The sequence below is a fragment of the Sardina pilchardus genome, chromosome 24 (genome assembly GCF_963854185.1).
Source record: "Sardina pilchardus chromosome 24, fSarPil1.1, whole genome shotgun sequence".
Taxonomy (NCBI): Eukaryota; Metazoa; Chordata; class Actinopteri; order Clupeiformes; family Clupeidae; genus Sardina; species Sardina pilchardus.
The window spans coordinates 24350905-24368404 of NC_085017.1; the positions used below are offsets into that span (position 1 = coordinate 24350905).

Sequence of the window (17500 nt, forward strand, 5' to 3'; positions counted from 1 at the left end):
CTCTCTCTCTCTCTCTCTCTTTCTCTCTCTCTCTCTCCCTCCCCCTGCTTTGCTCCCTCATTCTCTCCTGGCCCATTTTAAGTTCAGCCCGGCTGCTCTAACTGGGGCAGAACTTAGTCAGGAGCTCCTCTTCAGCTTCTGAACTCCACCAGAGACACATTGAGAAGCAACCCCCCCCCCCCACACACACACACACACACACACACACTCTCTCCCCTCTCTCTCTCCCATCCTCCTCTTCACCCTCCTCCTCCTCCTCCTCCTCCTCCTCCTCCTACTCACATCTGATCAACATCATCATCACCGCCATCCTCCTCATCGTCTTCGTCATCACGCCATCTGCCCGTTTGTGTGCTCCTCTTCCTCCCGCTGTGCCAGGTGTGGCGGGGGACGTTGGCGCGCATGCGTTGTCGGCGGATGCGCGCCATCTACGTGATCATGGGCGGCTACAAGCGCTACAAGGTGAAGAGCCACTTCTGGGAGGTGGAGCGGCGCTTCGCCGGCGTGCGCGGCATGGACGACTACGGCAAGAGCGTGGTGTGGCCCACGCCGCCCGCCACCCTCGCCCAGTTCCACGCCATCACGCAGCACCTGCATCGCAGGTGTGTGTGTGTGTGTGTGTGTGTGTGTGTGTGTGTGTGTTCAGTTGTGTGAATGTTCATTTGTGTGCGTTCATCTGTGTGTGTGTGTCTGTGTTCAGTTGTGTGCGTGTTCATTTGTGTGCATTCATTTGTGTGTGTGTGTGTGTGTGTGTGTGTGTGTGTGTGTGTCTGTGTTCAGTTGTGTGCGTGTTCATTTGTGTGCGTTCATTTGTGTGTGTGTGTGTGTGTGTGTGTGTGTGTGCGATCACTTGTGTGTGTGGAGGGGGTTATCAGTGCATGTTCTCACTTGACAACTTCACACTGTGCTATAACTACAAGTATGCTTCATTCAGTACGCCAGAATCAGTGTGAACAGCTTTAAATCCGTAGCTGACAGTGCTTCTTTGTAACAGCCACCATGTTTTAATCTCATAGCTGTTGAAGGTTTGCCTCTTCATCTTGTACCAGCAGCACCTGTAGAGGGGGAAAAGTGCACAGGGCAGACTCCTCCCATACTTATGAATCAAGCTGTCACACAGGGACCTATTCTTGTCCTTGGCTGTTTCAGCCTTTCACTTCAGCTGCGTGTGTCTGTGTGTGAGTGTGTGCGCATGTGTCTGTGTATAAGTGTGTGTGTGTGTGTGTGTGTGTGTGTGTGTGTGTGTGTGTGTGTGTGTGTGTGTGTGTGTGTGTGTGTGTGTGTGTGTGTGTGTGTGTGTGTGTGTGTGCGCGCGCGCATGTGTACGTATAATTGTGTGTGTGTGCTTATACGTGTGTGTGTGTGTCTCTGTGTCTGTGTCTGTGTCTGTGTCTGTGTGTGTGTGTGTGTGTGTGTGTGTGTGTGTGTGTGCGCATGTATACGTATAATTGTGTGTGTGTGTGTGTGTGTGTGTGTGTGTGTGTGTGCGTGTGTGTGCTTACATGTGTACGTGTGACTCTCTGTGTGTGCGTGTCTTTGTGCTTACACATGTTCACACGTGTTCATCTGTGTGTTTGTGTGTGTGTGTGTGTGTGTGTGTGTGTGTGTGTGTGTGTGTGACGCTGCAGGTGGCGAGCCAGGCAGATCGTTAAGAACATCCCCCCGTCAGACATGCCCGAGGTGAGGGCCAAGGTGGCGGCCCTCACGGTCCTGGCCGGGGAGCGCTCCGACTGGGGCTGTGGACGCCCCTGGGAGAGAGACTACCTGGCCAACGTGAGTCACACCTCCCACACACCTTTTATTTAACACACCTTTAACCGCTTGAACCGATATCTGTCCTTTTTGCTCGGACACTCTCAAAAAGGATGTGTTGGAAATAACACATCAATGTGTTTAGGTAAGGACAACAAAGTTTGTGATGTTTTCCAACACAAGTTGTGTTGTGTTTTTATTTTCATACATATTGTGCAACAAATGACACAATTTATGTTGGAAAACAACACAAAACTGTGTTGTCCTTACCTAAACACATTGATGTGTTAGTTTCAACACATCCTTTTTGCTCTGACTGATTAATGAACTTGCCTTGCCTTTAATACACATCTCTACCCTCTCACGCTTAAAGGTGAAGTCCTTGATTATGGTAATCCATTATTAAACTTTTTTATCGAATGCAGCTAAATTGCCATTATATTCCTCTAGCTGTTCAACTAAGGTGTGCCCTAAAAAAATCTCTGACGCTTGTGTAAGTAGGAAACAAGTCAAGAGGTCTCGGACTGAGTCATACACTGTTGCAATCAGTAGTGAGGAGAAAAGGCACAGAGGGTGTGATTTGATTGGCTGTTAAGCTGAAATAACAAGCAAAGTGCCATCAGAATCGAGCACTGTACCTTTAACGAGCCCTAACAGCCACTATTGTCTTCTATTTACCAGCCTTTAGTTTTTAAAAGCTTAGCCAATCATTTTACCTCACAGTCACTTAGTCTTACTTTTTTAGTCCATTCCTCAGGCTCCCCATGGTTCTCTGTACAAGCCTTTTCACACAGAAAGGCAGGTTTTTTTTCTGGGTCTTAGTCACAGTGTCCCTCACTGATTCTAACAGTTGGTTTATTTAAAGGCTGCATAGAACTGTAACATTCATTCTTCTAAAGCACCGGGTTTGTGTGACAGTTTGAATGGACGAATGGCCCTGGGCTTTAAAAGTGAGACAGTTAAACCAGGCTTAGTCAGTCAAAATAATATATGGTGCTGACGTCTAGTGTCACAAGTTTTTACATGTGCAACTAAGGCTTTTAGCCGTGAAGGACTTTTTCAGCTGTTGTGTGAAGATGGACATTCACTGACGTCAATGCTATGAATCATGAGTTCACAGAGGAAAGGTTTAGCTCAGCAATGTGGGCCCTAGTTGTTAACGAGGTCGGGAGATAGGTTGGGACAAAAGGGTAGTGCCAGTACACCTCCAAAAATATTTGGCTAGCAATATTTTGACTGGTCGGGTCCTTGTCTAGCCTGATGTCATTACACCATTTGTCAGCTTGGGGTGCTGCTGAGTCAGCTTTCCCATGTAAAGCGGGCCGTTCCCATGCTGTTTGAAGACCTCCCTCAGTAAGTGGCCTAATAAACAGACCTGATTGAATGATAAGATGACCCCACTCACCCCACACCCAGAATACCAGCAGGCTCTCGCACACCCAAGCACACACACAACTTCCAAAAGGCCCTTTGTGGAGACCCCCCCCCCCTCCCCTTTTCTCTCTGACAAACAGCAGTCACGTTACTGAACGTGCTGGGGCCCTCAACTCGGACTAATTGATCTCATCCATGACTCATCTGGAGAGAGGGGAAGAAAGGGCAGGAGGGGTCAGCTGGATGGGGGGTGGGGGGTAATCTAATTTGCCCCGCCCATTAGTGCAGTCTCTCATATCTCTCGTGAGCTGACACAGGAAGAGGTCTCGTCCTGATGCATGACAGGTCTGAGCTCTAGTGCTGATCTGTGACAGACACAAACTCTTGGTCCAGTTCTTGCATGGTCAGATCTGAACTTTAGTCCCGATCTTGCTCAGATTCACGCTCTAGTCCTGATCTTGCTCAGATCTGGTCAGATACAAGTCCAACTTGAGCCCGATTTTCTGCAGAGTCAGCTGGTGTTTGTGGATGAAAAGAATCTCCAGTTTAAACTGATTAACCTGATTCTTCCTGTCATCTGCTAGTCACATCCATACCCATACCATTGCCCGTGATCATGCCCTCTCCTTGGCACCCCTCTCCTCCGCTCAACACATTAACAACAACCTGCTTTTGCTTTCCCAGCAGAACACATAGTTCCTTGATCACTGCATCGGCACATGAGTTTGAATCATCAAGCCCCTGCACCTTGTCAGGCTGACAGAATTAGCTCAGCTCCCTCAGCCAAGTCCCATTTAGTGTCCGCATTACAGTTGCAGTCTACATGCACATTCAGTTCTGTTTTCCATTTACGCTTCTAAGCATCTTTCACGCTTAACCCTAACTCATTTTTCTTCCAATATGACTCTATATAAAAGTTAAACTATTATATTATACTACTGTACTATACTATACTATACTATCAGAGGTGGAAAAGTCCAGCTTCAGAAAGTAAAAGTCCTACCACATATCTGTGGCAACGATTCATTTAAACCAGCTGATTCTAATTAACACAACTCTTCAGCCAGGTACAGTAGGGCAGCTAATTAGTGAAATCACCTGTGTTAAGTGCTCAGGTAGAACCAATACATGGTTGGATTTATACTTTCTGAAGCTGGACTTTTCCACCTCTGTATACTATACGATACTATACTATACTATACTATACTATACTATACTATACTGCTTGAGCGCACTTCATAGATAGTGTAGATCTTATGTCCCACTCCTCTGCATGCGATGGCCTATTTCTCAGGCCCAGCCCGAGTTTCTTGCCATGATGCTAAATACAGCACACGTCTACTGGCTGGTGACTGTAGGGGAGCCTAGCGGGTGACAGTAGACTGGATGGGTGACTGGAATACTTGTCGCCCCTTCATTAAGTAACACGGACAAGGCTCTTGTTGTTACGTCTCCCACTCTTGGCTTGTTTACAGTCTCCCCCAGCCCCAGACTGTTTTGCCTTTTGATTTGTGCCGACAGAGCTAGTGCCGACTAGGGTTATGTCACTTGAAGTGTGTGTGTGTGTGTGTGTGTGTGTGTTTGAAGTTCACCCGCTCCAGTATTGACGTAGTTTCTGTCGCACAGCGGGGGCTTTGAATTAAAACAGTGCTGCCCCTGTGGTCTCCAGTGCTGTAGTGCTTCAGGTTCACCGTGTGCCCACCACCAGTTAACTTTCATCTTCATATGCTCATTTGTCAAGGTGTGTGTGTGTGTGTGTGTGTGTGTGTGTGTGTGTGTGTGTGTGTGTGTGTGTGTGTGTGTGTGTGTGTGTGTGTGTGTGTGTGTGTGTGTGTGTGTGTGTGTGTGTGTGTGTGTGTGTGTGTGTGTGTGTGTGTGTGTGTGTGTGTGTGTGTGTGTGTGTGTGTGTGTGTCTTTGAGGGATGAGGATGTCTGGCCACACCCCCCAGGCTCGGAAAATGAGTTTCGTAAGCGTTCTTGTGCGTACTGTACATGTACACGCTTGATCCCATGTAAGCATGATAATGCAGTTTTCATAGTGACGGACCCTCTGTGTACCATCTCTTCTGACCTATAGGCCCGAGACTCGCCGCAGACCAGCGTGAACTTCTCCCGCGCCACCAAGGAGATGAAGGCCAAAGACCTGTACGGCCAGATCCTCTTCTCTGGGGCTGTACGCATGGTATGTATAGTATGTATATAGTGTAAAGTATGTGTAGTATATAGTATGTATATATGCTTAGTGAGTAGTGTGATGCATACAGTACATGCGGGGCTGGCTCGACAGAGCAGAGCAGCAGAGCTCCGCATCATGTACTGTACAACACACAGGTTCATGTGGTTTGTATGAGAATTTCATAAATGTGTATTAGATAGATAGATACTTATAGATATGCAGACAGATATTATTGTCCCTACTGTCCTCTCCCAAAGACATTTGTTGCCACAGTCTGAATAGAACCTTGCATATAAACTTAAGGCATTGACACACTAACACAAAAACAATACCCACACACACACGTTATGTTTGTGTTTTTCTCTTACTCTGTCCACCCTGTTTATAGTTGTTTAATGACAAGTGTATGCTGTATGCTGATTGGTTATGGGTGGTCCTTTGACAATTCAGTATACAACACTAGTGTACTGTATATACGTGGTATATGTGGTGCTCTGGGCATTGCTAACTTCAGACTGACCCATAGAAAAGATGCTCTCTCTCTCTCTCTCTCTCTGCCTCTCCAGCTCCACCTCTCCACCTCTCCGCCTCGTCTGTCTTCCTCTGTCCCACTCCGCTTGGAGCTGTCGCCATGGAGCTATAGAATGTTTGTCTTTCTAGGCTTTTCTCTTTGCTTCTCACTCTATTACATTAGCAGACACTCACACAAGTGCACTCTGCAGATATAACTGGACATAAAATGTACATTTACGCCTCCCATTACCCCTACACACACACACACACACACACACACACACACACTTCTCACACACATATACACACTTCGCTCTCTCTCACACACACACACACACACACACACAGACACACAGACACACACACACCCTCACACACCCTCACTATCACATACTGAGGGTTAAATAGATAGACCTCACGTGGTGGAAGGGGAAAAAAGATGAAGTCTTGTGCAGAGATAACGAGCCTGTACCAAAAATAACTCTCACTTAGCTGTGAGGATCCAGCCACAGACAGCTGATCCTGGACCAGTCCATCTGTCTCCCACACACACACACACACACACACACACACTCACACACTATCATGGCCTGACTTCTATCAGCCCAGCACAGAGCAGGATGGCTCAGACCAGACACACTCACACACTCACTCGCTTTATCTCTCATCCCCAAACAAAACACGGCAAATAGATAAACAAGTGGACCACACACACACACACACACACACACACACACACACACACACACACACACACACACACACACACACACACACACACAGTTTCTCAACAGACAAACAGACACTGTTTGTTAAAGCTAATTATTTTTTCCATTATTTTTACACACTGCTGACCATGTGGACACAGAACGTCCTTCTTTTAATCTCGTTCTCTCTCGTGCACTCTTTCTGTCTCTCTCTCTCTCGTGCACTCTTTCTGTCTCTCTCTCTCTCGTGCACTCTCTCTATATCTCTCTCACTCGCTCTGTCTCGCGCTGTCCTTCTCGCTCACTAACTCTCTCTTTTTCTGGTCTTCAACGATGTCAACAACTTCAAAGCTACTTATATAAGTTATAGTCACTTGAAAAGTTATTTGACCCACCTTTTAGTTCATTTCCAAGCACACTGAAATTAAGATTTAAACTTTTGATCTTCTCCATGGCAATAAGTGTTTACCTTTCCATATCTTAAGTGTAATTCATTAGTGTTAGCCTATAAAAACACTACCTGACTGTCCACTAATTCTTGCTATTAAAGCGGAAAGAGGACTCTTCGGACAGATCCTCGGTGGTAATGATAAAAGACAAACTGTGAATATTTTCTTAGTTGTTTGTTTATTTGTTTGTTTGTTTGTTTGTGTCTTAGCTGAACTGGTTCAACAACACCAAAGACAAAGCGCTGTTGATTACAGACAAACACGTTTACAGACTGGACTCCAAGAAATACAAAGTGAACAAGAGGATACCACTGGAGACTGTAAGTAACTGTAACAGGTCTTCTTTCACACTCACACACACACACACACACACACACACACAAACACAAACGCACACACACACACACACACACACACACACACACACACACACACACACACACACACAATGCACCTACAGTACTGTATCTCTCTCCCAACCCCCCACCCCCCTCTACTGCTCCTTGAGAAAAATACAGTACATGTAAACACACACATGTTCATGCTCACTGTTCCCCTATGGTATGTAGGTTATTGTGGACTTAATGCAATGGAATTAATGGAATGGAACGGAATTAATGCAATCATTCACCACTGTTTTACACTCAATCCCTTGCCCATTCACTTTCTCTTTCTCCCTGACATACACACACACACACACACACACACACACACACACACACACACACACACACACACACACAGACACACACACACTTGCCATTTGCCTGTACTGAGACCTCATCTCCACCTTTGCCCTCTGTCTGTCTCTTTGTGAAGTGACCTGGGTCAGTCAGAGGGGGTTAGACACAGACTGTGTGTGTGTGTGTGTGTGTGTGTGTGTGTGTGTGTGTGTGTGTGTGTGTGTGTGTGTGTGTGTTCTGTGGAATGGTGACACAAAAGCACTGTCCTAAAATGGGGTGGGCAGTGGGCATTACTGTTGACCCCAGCAACCCCCCCAACAGACAGTAGGACTTCACAGTTGTGCTGGTCTCTCTGACTGGACAGAGGGAGTGTGGCCGAGGATAGAGAGGGGGGGGGGGGTCATGTGAGGAGGACCGATGGCTCTGTGCTGTCCTCTTTGACTGGAGTGAGGTGAGTGTGTGTGTGTGTGTGTGTGTGTGTGTGTGTGTGTGTGTGTGTGTGTGTGTGTGTTAGAGTGTGTGTGTGTGTGTGTGTGTGTGTGTGTGTGTGTGTGTGTGTGTGTGTATCTGTGTGTGTGTGTGTGTGTGTGTGTGTGTTAGAGTGTGTGTGTGTGTGTGTGTGTGTGTGTGTGTATCTGTGTGTGTGTGTGTGTGTGTGTGTTAGAGTGTGTGTGTGTGTGTGTGTGTGTGTGTGTGTGTGTGTGTGTGTGTGTGTGTGTGTGTGTGTGTGTGTGTGTGTGTGTGTGTGTGTGTGTGTGTGTGTGTGTGTGTGTGTGTGTGTGTGTGTGTGTGTGTGTGTGTGTGTGTGTGTGTGTGTGTGTGTGTGTGTGTGTGTGTGTGTGTGTGTGTGTGTGTGTGTGTGCGCGCCATGGGGCAGGGGGTCAGCAGAGCTTCCTGGCAGGCGGGGCGTGTGAGTGAAGTGTCTGACCTACATTCCTGCCTCTCCCGGTGCGGCACGGGGAAAGGGATTGGGTCACGCTGCAGCGGTAGCCGACCCTCCTGTTGCAGAGAGAGAGAGAGGGAGAGAGAGAGAGAGAGAGAGAGAGAGAGAGAAAGGCCGTCAGTCAGTCTGGGGCAGCGCTGACTTTGATTGTGTCCTCTCTGTAGTATATGACACACACACACTACACTCACACTCTCATATCATACATGCATGGGCAGTTGCATACATGTGAATGTGATACACACAGACACTCACACCCCATTTACCCATGAATGCAACAAACACACACACACTCAGACACACACACACTCAGACACACACCTACGCACACGTTTGCTTGGAGACAGGATCAGATATCTCCCAGGGTCACACATTAATGGCGGGGCATGGGAAACAGGCTACAGTGACTTACAGTACCGAGCAGCTAAATCTGGACACTGGGCTTGGCCCGGACCCGGCACACACACTTCTGCCCCAGAGCCCATCGCTGTGCCACTTCTTTCTTTCTTTCTTTCTTTTTCTTTTCCTTTCTTTCTTTAATTTATGTTTCTATTTCTATGGTGTTTGGCAGAAACTTTTGTCCAAAGAGACTTACAAATGAACACGACATTAGTCAGAAATAAAAGTTGAAAAGTCTACAAAAAAGCTAAATGCTAATAATTGTAGCAATAATAATGTCCAATATCAACAATCTTATGAACAGAAATAATATACAAACCACAACAATTTAACCCCTGTTTTTTTACTTTCTTTAATTATTTGTTTGTGATTTTTGATTTTCTATATGTAAAGCACGTTGATCTGTGACACTTCTAGTGACTTATTATTCTTTCAAATATTGTTTAGTCTGTTATTATTGTTAGTATTTCTTATGTAGGCATATGCCTTTGAATTGATTATTGTTTTATGACAATTGTTACACACACATGTTTATTGTTATAGCTGTACGTTTCTTTGGACAATATTGTCTGCCAAGATCCATAACCGTAAATAAACTTGCTTTGCGTCGCCTTGTCCTTATAGAGGGAGAGCTGCAGAGGTATTCAGACGGGGCGTTCCCCAGGGGCCGAGTTCGGAGGGGTACACGATGATGATGATGATGTGAGATTAGTGGTATGTGTATGAGTCTGATCCCAGGGGTCCGTTCAGATTCGGGAAAATGAGGCAAGCCTTTGTGGCAATTTCTGCCTTGTTGCTATTTCTATTTACCTTATTTGGTAACACTTTATATTAGCACACACATATTCACCAGTAATTAGCTGCTTACTAACATGTATATTAGTAGCATACTAGCCATTTGTTAGTCATTATAAGTCACTAATTAATACCTTATTCAGCAAGACCTTATTCTACCCTTACTAAACCCTTAATTAAGAATTTCCCCTATGTAAGCTCCTAATTACCCCTTATTCATAGTTACTAAATAAGTTGCTGCATATGAATTATGACCTAAATATGCATGGCTCAGTATGGGGCTTGTAAGGTGGTAGTACCACAAGAACAGTTATTCGCACCGAATAGTACTTATCAAAGATGGTCTATTCAAATGGAACTAGACACTAAACCACCAGTGCTAATAGTGTACAAATAACTAATAATTAAGTCTTTGTAATGCCAAATATGTTCCCTATTCTAAAGTTGTGTCTTTGTTCACATTTAATTCACAATTCATTTGGCACTTATTAACCCCCATGTGTTCCCTAAACTAAAGTTGCCTCCTATTCACACTTATTAACTGTATTACAGCACATAGTAGGCTACACAAGAAGCAGACAGCTAAGTTAGCACAAATACAAAATATATAATGAATACGAGATAGCGAGAAAGGCGAACCTGGATATATTTGTATGCTAACTTTCTTGGCTCCTGAGTACTCAAAAGTCTCAAACTCAAAACTATTTTTTTAAGTGTGAAGGGTCACATAAATAAGACTTCTGGTGTGAATAAGTTGTGGGTTTGCTATTTGGTCTACTGTATGTTGTATCAAATTCTCTGTTCTTTTCCTTACGGACAGCATCTTATTCTTCCCTACTGACCTCAAACAGCAGAGCTAAGGATTGAATCACACCAGATTTCTCCTTTAGTATGAGGCAGTATACATACATGGGGGTTAATAGTGCCAAATTATTTGTGAATTAATAGTGAATAAAGATCCAACTTTAGAATAGGGAACATATTTGGCATTACAAAGACTTAATTATTAGTTGTTTGTACACTATTAGCACATGTGGTTTAGTGTCTAGTTCAGTTTGAATAGACCATCTTTGATAAGTATTATTAGGGGTGAATAACTGTTCTTATTGTACTACCACCTTACAAGCCCCATACTGAGCCATGTATATTTAAGTCATAATTCATATGCAACAACTTATTTCATAACTATGAATAAGGGGTAATTAGGAGCTTACATAGGGGAAATTCTTAATTAAGGGTTTAGTAAGGGTAGAATAAGGTCTTGCTGATAAGGTATTAATTAGTGACTTATAATGACTAACGAATGGCTAGTATGCTACTAATATACATGTTAGTAAGCAGCTAATTACTGGTGAATATGTGTGTGCTAATATAAAGTGTTACCCATTATTTTAACTGAAGATTTGGAAATGTTTGCGCAAAAAGCTCTCAAGTTCACCAAAAAACCCTCAACACACCATGACTTTCATTTCATGCTATACCCCCTCTCTGCTTATGGGAGTGAAACAATAGAAATGTGGGCCGACGTGGTCATACAGTATAGGCAAAGATCCTTCATTACTATCAAGATAATGCAACGCAATTTGTTACTATGGGAGCAAAACAGGACAGTTCCGGTCTGCATAAGTGGGAGTGTCACCTTACGTCACTAAATAAACTTCCACAAGTCTCCCATTGACATTAATGCAGCGAGGACTTACTCTGGTCTGCATAAAGGGGGATTCCCCCCCAACCCCCTTGCAATAATAGAACACGGGAGTTGTCGAACGTTTGGGCCTCTCGCTCCGCTTTAACCCTCTCTGGTATATGTGCCCAAAGTGTTCCAGTAGGGAAGGTCAGGTACGATGTATCTAGGACTCCAAGCCACTGCATCACACAGCACAAAGGTCAGAGGTTATAGTGTAAGGGTGAGGCCCAGTAAGTCGTGCTCTTAAATCAGATTGTCCCAGACAAGGATGTTCCCTCCCTGCTGCTCTCTGCTGGTGTCTGGCAAGCAAATAGAGTCCAGCTAAATGATCTGCCTGTGCAGAGGAGTAGTGCAGAATGTTAGTGCTGGAGAATTGCTGCCTACAATCTGTAGATTTGTTTGTGTCAAATAATGTATTTGTATGCTTGGTTGTGTGTGTGTGTGTGTGTGTGGGGGGGGGGGGGGTCCTTCGGGTTTGAGTCCGACCCGGGTAATTTTCTGATCCCTCCCCACTTCTCTCTCACACTTGTTTCCTGTCAATCTCTTCACTGTCCTATCATAACAAAGGCAAAAAGCCCAAAATATACTTACGTAATAATGTAATTATTTTTATTATTATTATTATTATTATTATTACTATTATTATTATTGTTGTTGTTGTTGCTATTGTTATTGTTATAATAATAATAATAATAATAATAATAATAATAATAATAATTGAAGATCAGAGCTTAATAGTCAGCACTGGTCTTTAACCAGTTGGAGTATAACAGTGTGCTCAGGGGGTGGGATCAGCACTGGGGGGTAGATGCAGCCCGGTGTGACTCAGAGTTTCTGAGGAAGCCACAGCTGACAGCTCACCTGTTTAACCTACTGAGATATCCCTATCAATCAGTCCCGGCCCCTTGTGTGTGTGTGTGTGTGTGTGTGTGTGTGCGCGCGTGTGTGGTGTCCATGTGCGTGTGTGTGTATGTATGGCACAGGTACAGGTTGTCCCCATCCCATGCTGTATCCCTGCTTGTGCCAAGTTGGACAGTGCAGCGCTGGATTAACCTGTGTTTGCTTGTGTGCGTCCAGTCAGCTGTAAGAGGCTTACAGTAGCTCACACCAAACTCTACCTCTAGAGTACTGTACTGTACCTCTCTCTCATACGAAATGGTGACCATCCCGGCGTGTTGGGGCTGTCGGCTTTACACACACACACACACACACACACACACACAGACACACACACACACACACACACACACACACACACACACACACACACACACACACACAGACACACACACACACACACACACACACACACACACACACACACACACACACACACACACACACACACACACACACACACCTACAACCTACACCTACAAACTACACCTACAACCTACACCTACAGCCTAGCTCAAGTTGCTGCAGCCAACATCCAGCAGTATTTTCAATATGTATTTGAAATAAGTATTTCAAATGCAAAATAGTATTTTGTCATCTCTATGTTATTTTGTTGAAGGAAATGGCTTCGTATTTTCTATCAAAATGCTTTATAGGTGTGTATTTTTGTTGTTTAAAAAATACTGGCAATATTTTTGGTGAAACATGATGTGACTTGTGACGACATCATGTAAGTGCAAAGCTAATTTTAATGCAGCCTCTGACTGGTGTTGACCCAGACTTGTTGTGATCATAAAATTGAGATTCAGGAAGATGATTCAGTTGAAGATGAGTAGCATGATTAGTAGGTTGACCACTTCCCCTCATACCAAGTTTCTTGAGAACTTTAATCATCCAATGGGAACACACAGAACCGGCTATGTGGTTGCCTTGTGATCTTGCTCAATCTGGGCATCTGCATCAGTCTACACGCTCTCGCAGGTCCTCTTGACGCACAAATTTCTCGAGACACAACACACCCCACGCATGCCGCAAAGATGATGAAATTCTCATCACGCAATCACCAGGCAGTGCCGCATGCGCGGGACTCAGACGAAGGAGAAGATCGTGAGAATTTGTCAACTTTAATAATCCAATCGCAACACATGAACCACCAGTTATGTGGTTGTTCTGTATTATTGCTCAACCTGGGCAGGCATTGACAATATCAGAGACTTGTCTCCACTTTGTACTGCTTGACAAGTTCAGTTTTTGTGACTTTTTGAACGCGTCTCTGATACAGTATTTAGGTTATGAGATGTAACGGACAGGTCAGCATACTTGCAGGTTATGACATGTCTCATAGACAGAGGAAAGCTGCTGCTCTCAGACACTGTACTTTATCATCAATCAGTGTGCTGATGAAGTTTGTAAAGTGATATCATGCTCCAAATACAGTATTTTATTTGGATTCATGATGTGACTAATGTATTTTGTAGTTTACTTTTGATACACTTAAATTTAGGGTATTTGATATTTCATTTTAAAACACATTTTGATGTACTTTTACCCATCCCTGCCAACAGCTAGAGCAACCAGGTAGCTTTCTGCAACAATCTGGGGCATCTTAAATTATTATGCCCCCCAAGGAGTGGCACGGTAGCTGCCTGACTATTCTAGCTGTTGGCTCCAGCAACTCGAGGTCGGTAGCACCAGTTGTTTTCTGGATTTTAACTCCGGCAGTAATCAGTAACTTGGAGAAAACGAGATCTATTGTATGTGTAAAATGTCTAGGGTTTAAACTACTTAACACACATACAGTACATACTGTAGGCCTACTGCACAGCTACAGTATGTACTGTACCAGCTAGCTATCATTACACTCAACACCAACTCAACTGTACATCCAAGCTGGGTTTGAAGCTGCACACTGTAAATGCACAACTGAAAAATATTCTTGACTTTGTTTAAGTGGGCAAGATACAATGCTTGGGTGGGCTTAGCCTACACTGGCCCCTGCCTAGAGCCAGGCCTGTATAACATATATATACTCTCACTCACTCATTCTCACTGTCTTTCTTTATGTCTTACACACACACACACACACACACACACACACATGCATGTTCACACGTTCACATAGAAGCATACAGTACACACACATTTTCTCGCCCTCCCTCACACTACACACACACACACACACACACACACAGTCACAGCCCCTGATACATGTGTTTAGCACTCCCACAGGTTAGATTTAAATAACCTGGTGTGGTCACACATTATAATGCAAACATCTGTTTTTCTAAATCACTAAATCTTACTTGCAGGAATCTGAATAATGGAATATGTATTCACAGAGCAAGTTATGGATAATGCTTCATATGATATGGAAGCAATTACAAGCTTGCATTTTTTGTGACTGCATCATTATGTGTGTGTGTATGTGCGTCTAAGAGAGCTTGCATGCATGTGTGCATGCCCGTGCATCTGTGCATCTGTGTGTACTGTATGTTTTTAAACCCTCCCCCCTTTTTTGCAGGTGACCAGTTTGAGCGTCACTAGCGGAAGTGACCAGATGGTGGCGCTACACACTTCCAATCAGGACGACTTCCTGGTTTACCTGCAGCGGGGTCAGCTCTGCACCAACCAGGACCGCGTCGGGGAACTGGTGGGGACCCTCTGCGACCACTTCACAAGGTAAACTTTCTTTAAAAAAAATATTTTTTTGTGGGGGCTTTTTTGCCTTTATTCATACAGGAAAGTAGAGAGAGACAGGAAGCAAGTGGAAGAGAGAGATGGGGTGGGATCTGGAAATGACCGTAGGTCGGACTCAAACCTGGGTCACCTTGGGCACTCGGACCTGTACATGGCACGAGCGCTGTAGCCTGTTGCGCCACAGCGCCCCCCTGACAAGGTGAACCTTGGGGGAGCTGTGGCTCCAGTAGTAACATCTTGACCACATGTGGGTCCAGTCGGTTCTGTCCAGTGCTTGTTCCCGAATCCCGATCCCTCGCCACTGGTCACTCTCCACTGCTCTGTCTGCATACAGACAAACTGACCGTAAAAATATATGCTTGAGCCTTAGCAACAGCATCATACTGCCCAATGACCGTTCCTGTAGTGTACATGACCTGAGGCAGCATCAGGGTTAAACAAGGTCAATGAATCCCATCTTATATTCCATTTATAACGATTGGGATCGACTCTTAAATCTGATCACTTGTCAGATGTATTAAATGGCAATGCAGTAATGGGGGTCTTTCCTGTAATCTGAATAAACATTTACATAATATTGCGGATAGACTGGAGTGAGGTCGAAGCTCAACCTAATCATCCTTCATCTCTCAGAGGGGAGGTCAGGTCATATACCGCTGTGTTAATATCCATATTTATATTGTGTCATTTAATAAATGCATGGACGCTAGCTGATTTTTCAGTCCACTGAAAGCAGAAGCATACAGTGATTATGAAACAAAGGCATACATATTTATCAGCGCTCAGCAAAGCTGCTTGAGTGGGTTGAGAAGAGGTGAGTGAACACTATACCTGATGAGCTATGGGATTCAAAACACAAACTGAGCTCTCGGCAGCTAGCTGCAGTCAGTAGAAGATGTATTTAGATGTATTAAGTAGATCCTTGTATCTAATGTATGACTTACAATTCAAAGTCATGTGAAACATTTTTAATCTGAAACAATAACAATCATTAATATCTTAACAACAGTCCTCAACAATACGTAACATACGTTAATGATAGCATATAAAATAGCGACAATGACTTTTTAAAGGAGGGTGCAGCATATTTTCACAGACTAAGTCAATCCTGAGACAAGCAATCCTGATCAGCGTCATCAACACATTGCCACAGGCTAGCCTATAGCCCCCTCTCAAAAGTCAGTATTAGCCCAGGGGTGCCCAGCGGGCCTGTAGTGCATCACATTAAGGGTGTATTAGGATAATGGGAGAGGCCCTGGATAAGGGCTGCTCTTAAGGCTGATCTCTGGGCTTACCGTCCCTAAAGAGCATAAAGAAGATCCCTAAAACCCAGCTGTCTCCCCACAAAGTCTGCCTCGGGCTCTCATAGACTCAAACGCATGCTGTATGCACACACACACACACACACACAGACCCATGCACGCACACACACACACACACACACACACACACACACACAAACACACACACACGCACAGACCCATACACACATGCACACACACACAGACCCATACATGCACACACACACACATACATACACACACACACACTCATATATACACACTCATACAGAAAAGAAACAGGTGTATCACAGCAACACACACAAGTGCCCATTGCACTCAAAAGTGCTGACAGCATTGAGGTGAGGAGTTTCATTGGCTAAACACACACACACACACACACACACACACACACACACACACACACACATACACACACACACACACACACACACACACACACACACACACAGGCTACAGTTATTGTGTTTATTATACCCATTGGATATACTGTAAACACCCATTGGGTTGCAGGCTACAGTTATAGTGAATACACATGGGACATAAATACCCATTAAGTTATTTGTACCCATTGGACTCAAAAGTGCTGACAGCATTGAGGTGAGGAGTTTGATTGGCCATACACGCACGCACACACACACACACACACACACACACACACACACACACACACACACACACACACACACACACACACACACATACACACACACACACACACACACACATACACATGCACAAAACACACAGGCTACAGTTATTGTGTTTATACCTCACACCTTGTTAATGCCATGTTAGAAGCTCACACATTCTCACACACATGCAATAACGTGTGTGTGAAATCCACAGGGTTAGGATTTCTGAAATTGTCACCAGCCAGGGCAGACTACCTATACAGACATATATACACACACACACACACACACACACACACACACACACACACACTCAGAGAATATAGAGATAATAAAGCATATATACTGTATATATATACAAGTCAAATGAAATAGATGAACTGGGCCGGTGGAGTAGGGGATCACTTCCTCATCAACCTCCACTGATGTGTAGTACTGTACTGTACACACTCACACCATAAGAAACATGCGTCCATAACTCTGGTGCAGACA

General features: G+C 44.5%; 2 protein-coding genes across 2 annotated transcripts in view; one reads left to right on the plus strand and one right to left on the minus strand.

The window, feature by feature from the left end:
* parp10 (poly(ADP-ribose) polymerase family member 10) overlaps positions 1 to 17500 on the minus strand; it is a 124635-nt gene that overhangs the window by 53336 nt on the left and 53799 nt on the right. The gene's annotated exons all lie outside the window — the stretch shown is intronic.
* The window catches only part of myo1g (myosin IG), a 62013-nt gene that overhangs the window by 24492 nt on the left and 20021 nt on the right, over positions 1 to 17500 (plus strand). Inside the window, exons 17-21 of the mRNA XM_062529101.1 lie at positions 379 to 602; positions 1629 to 1773; positions 5204 to 5308; positions 7181 to 7291; positions 14897 to 15054. Coding sequence (XP_062385085.1) covers positions 379 to 602; positions 1629 to 1773; positions 5204 to 5308; positions 7181 to 7291; positions 14897 to 15054 — 743 coding nt within the window. The remainder of the gene's footprint in view (positions 1 to 378; positions 603 to 1628; positions 1774 to 5203; positions 5309 to 7180; positions 7292 to 14896; positions 15055 to 17500) is intronic.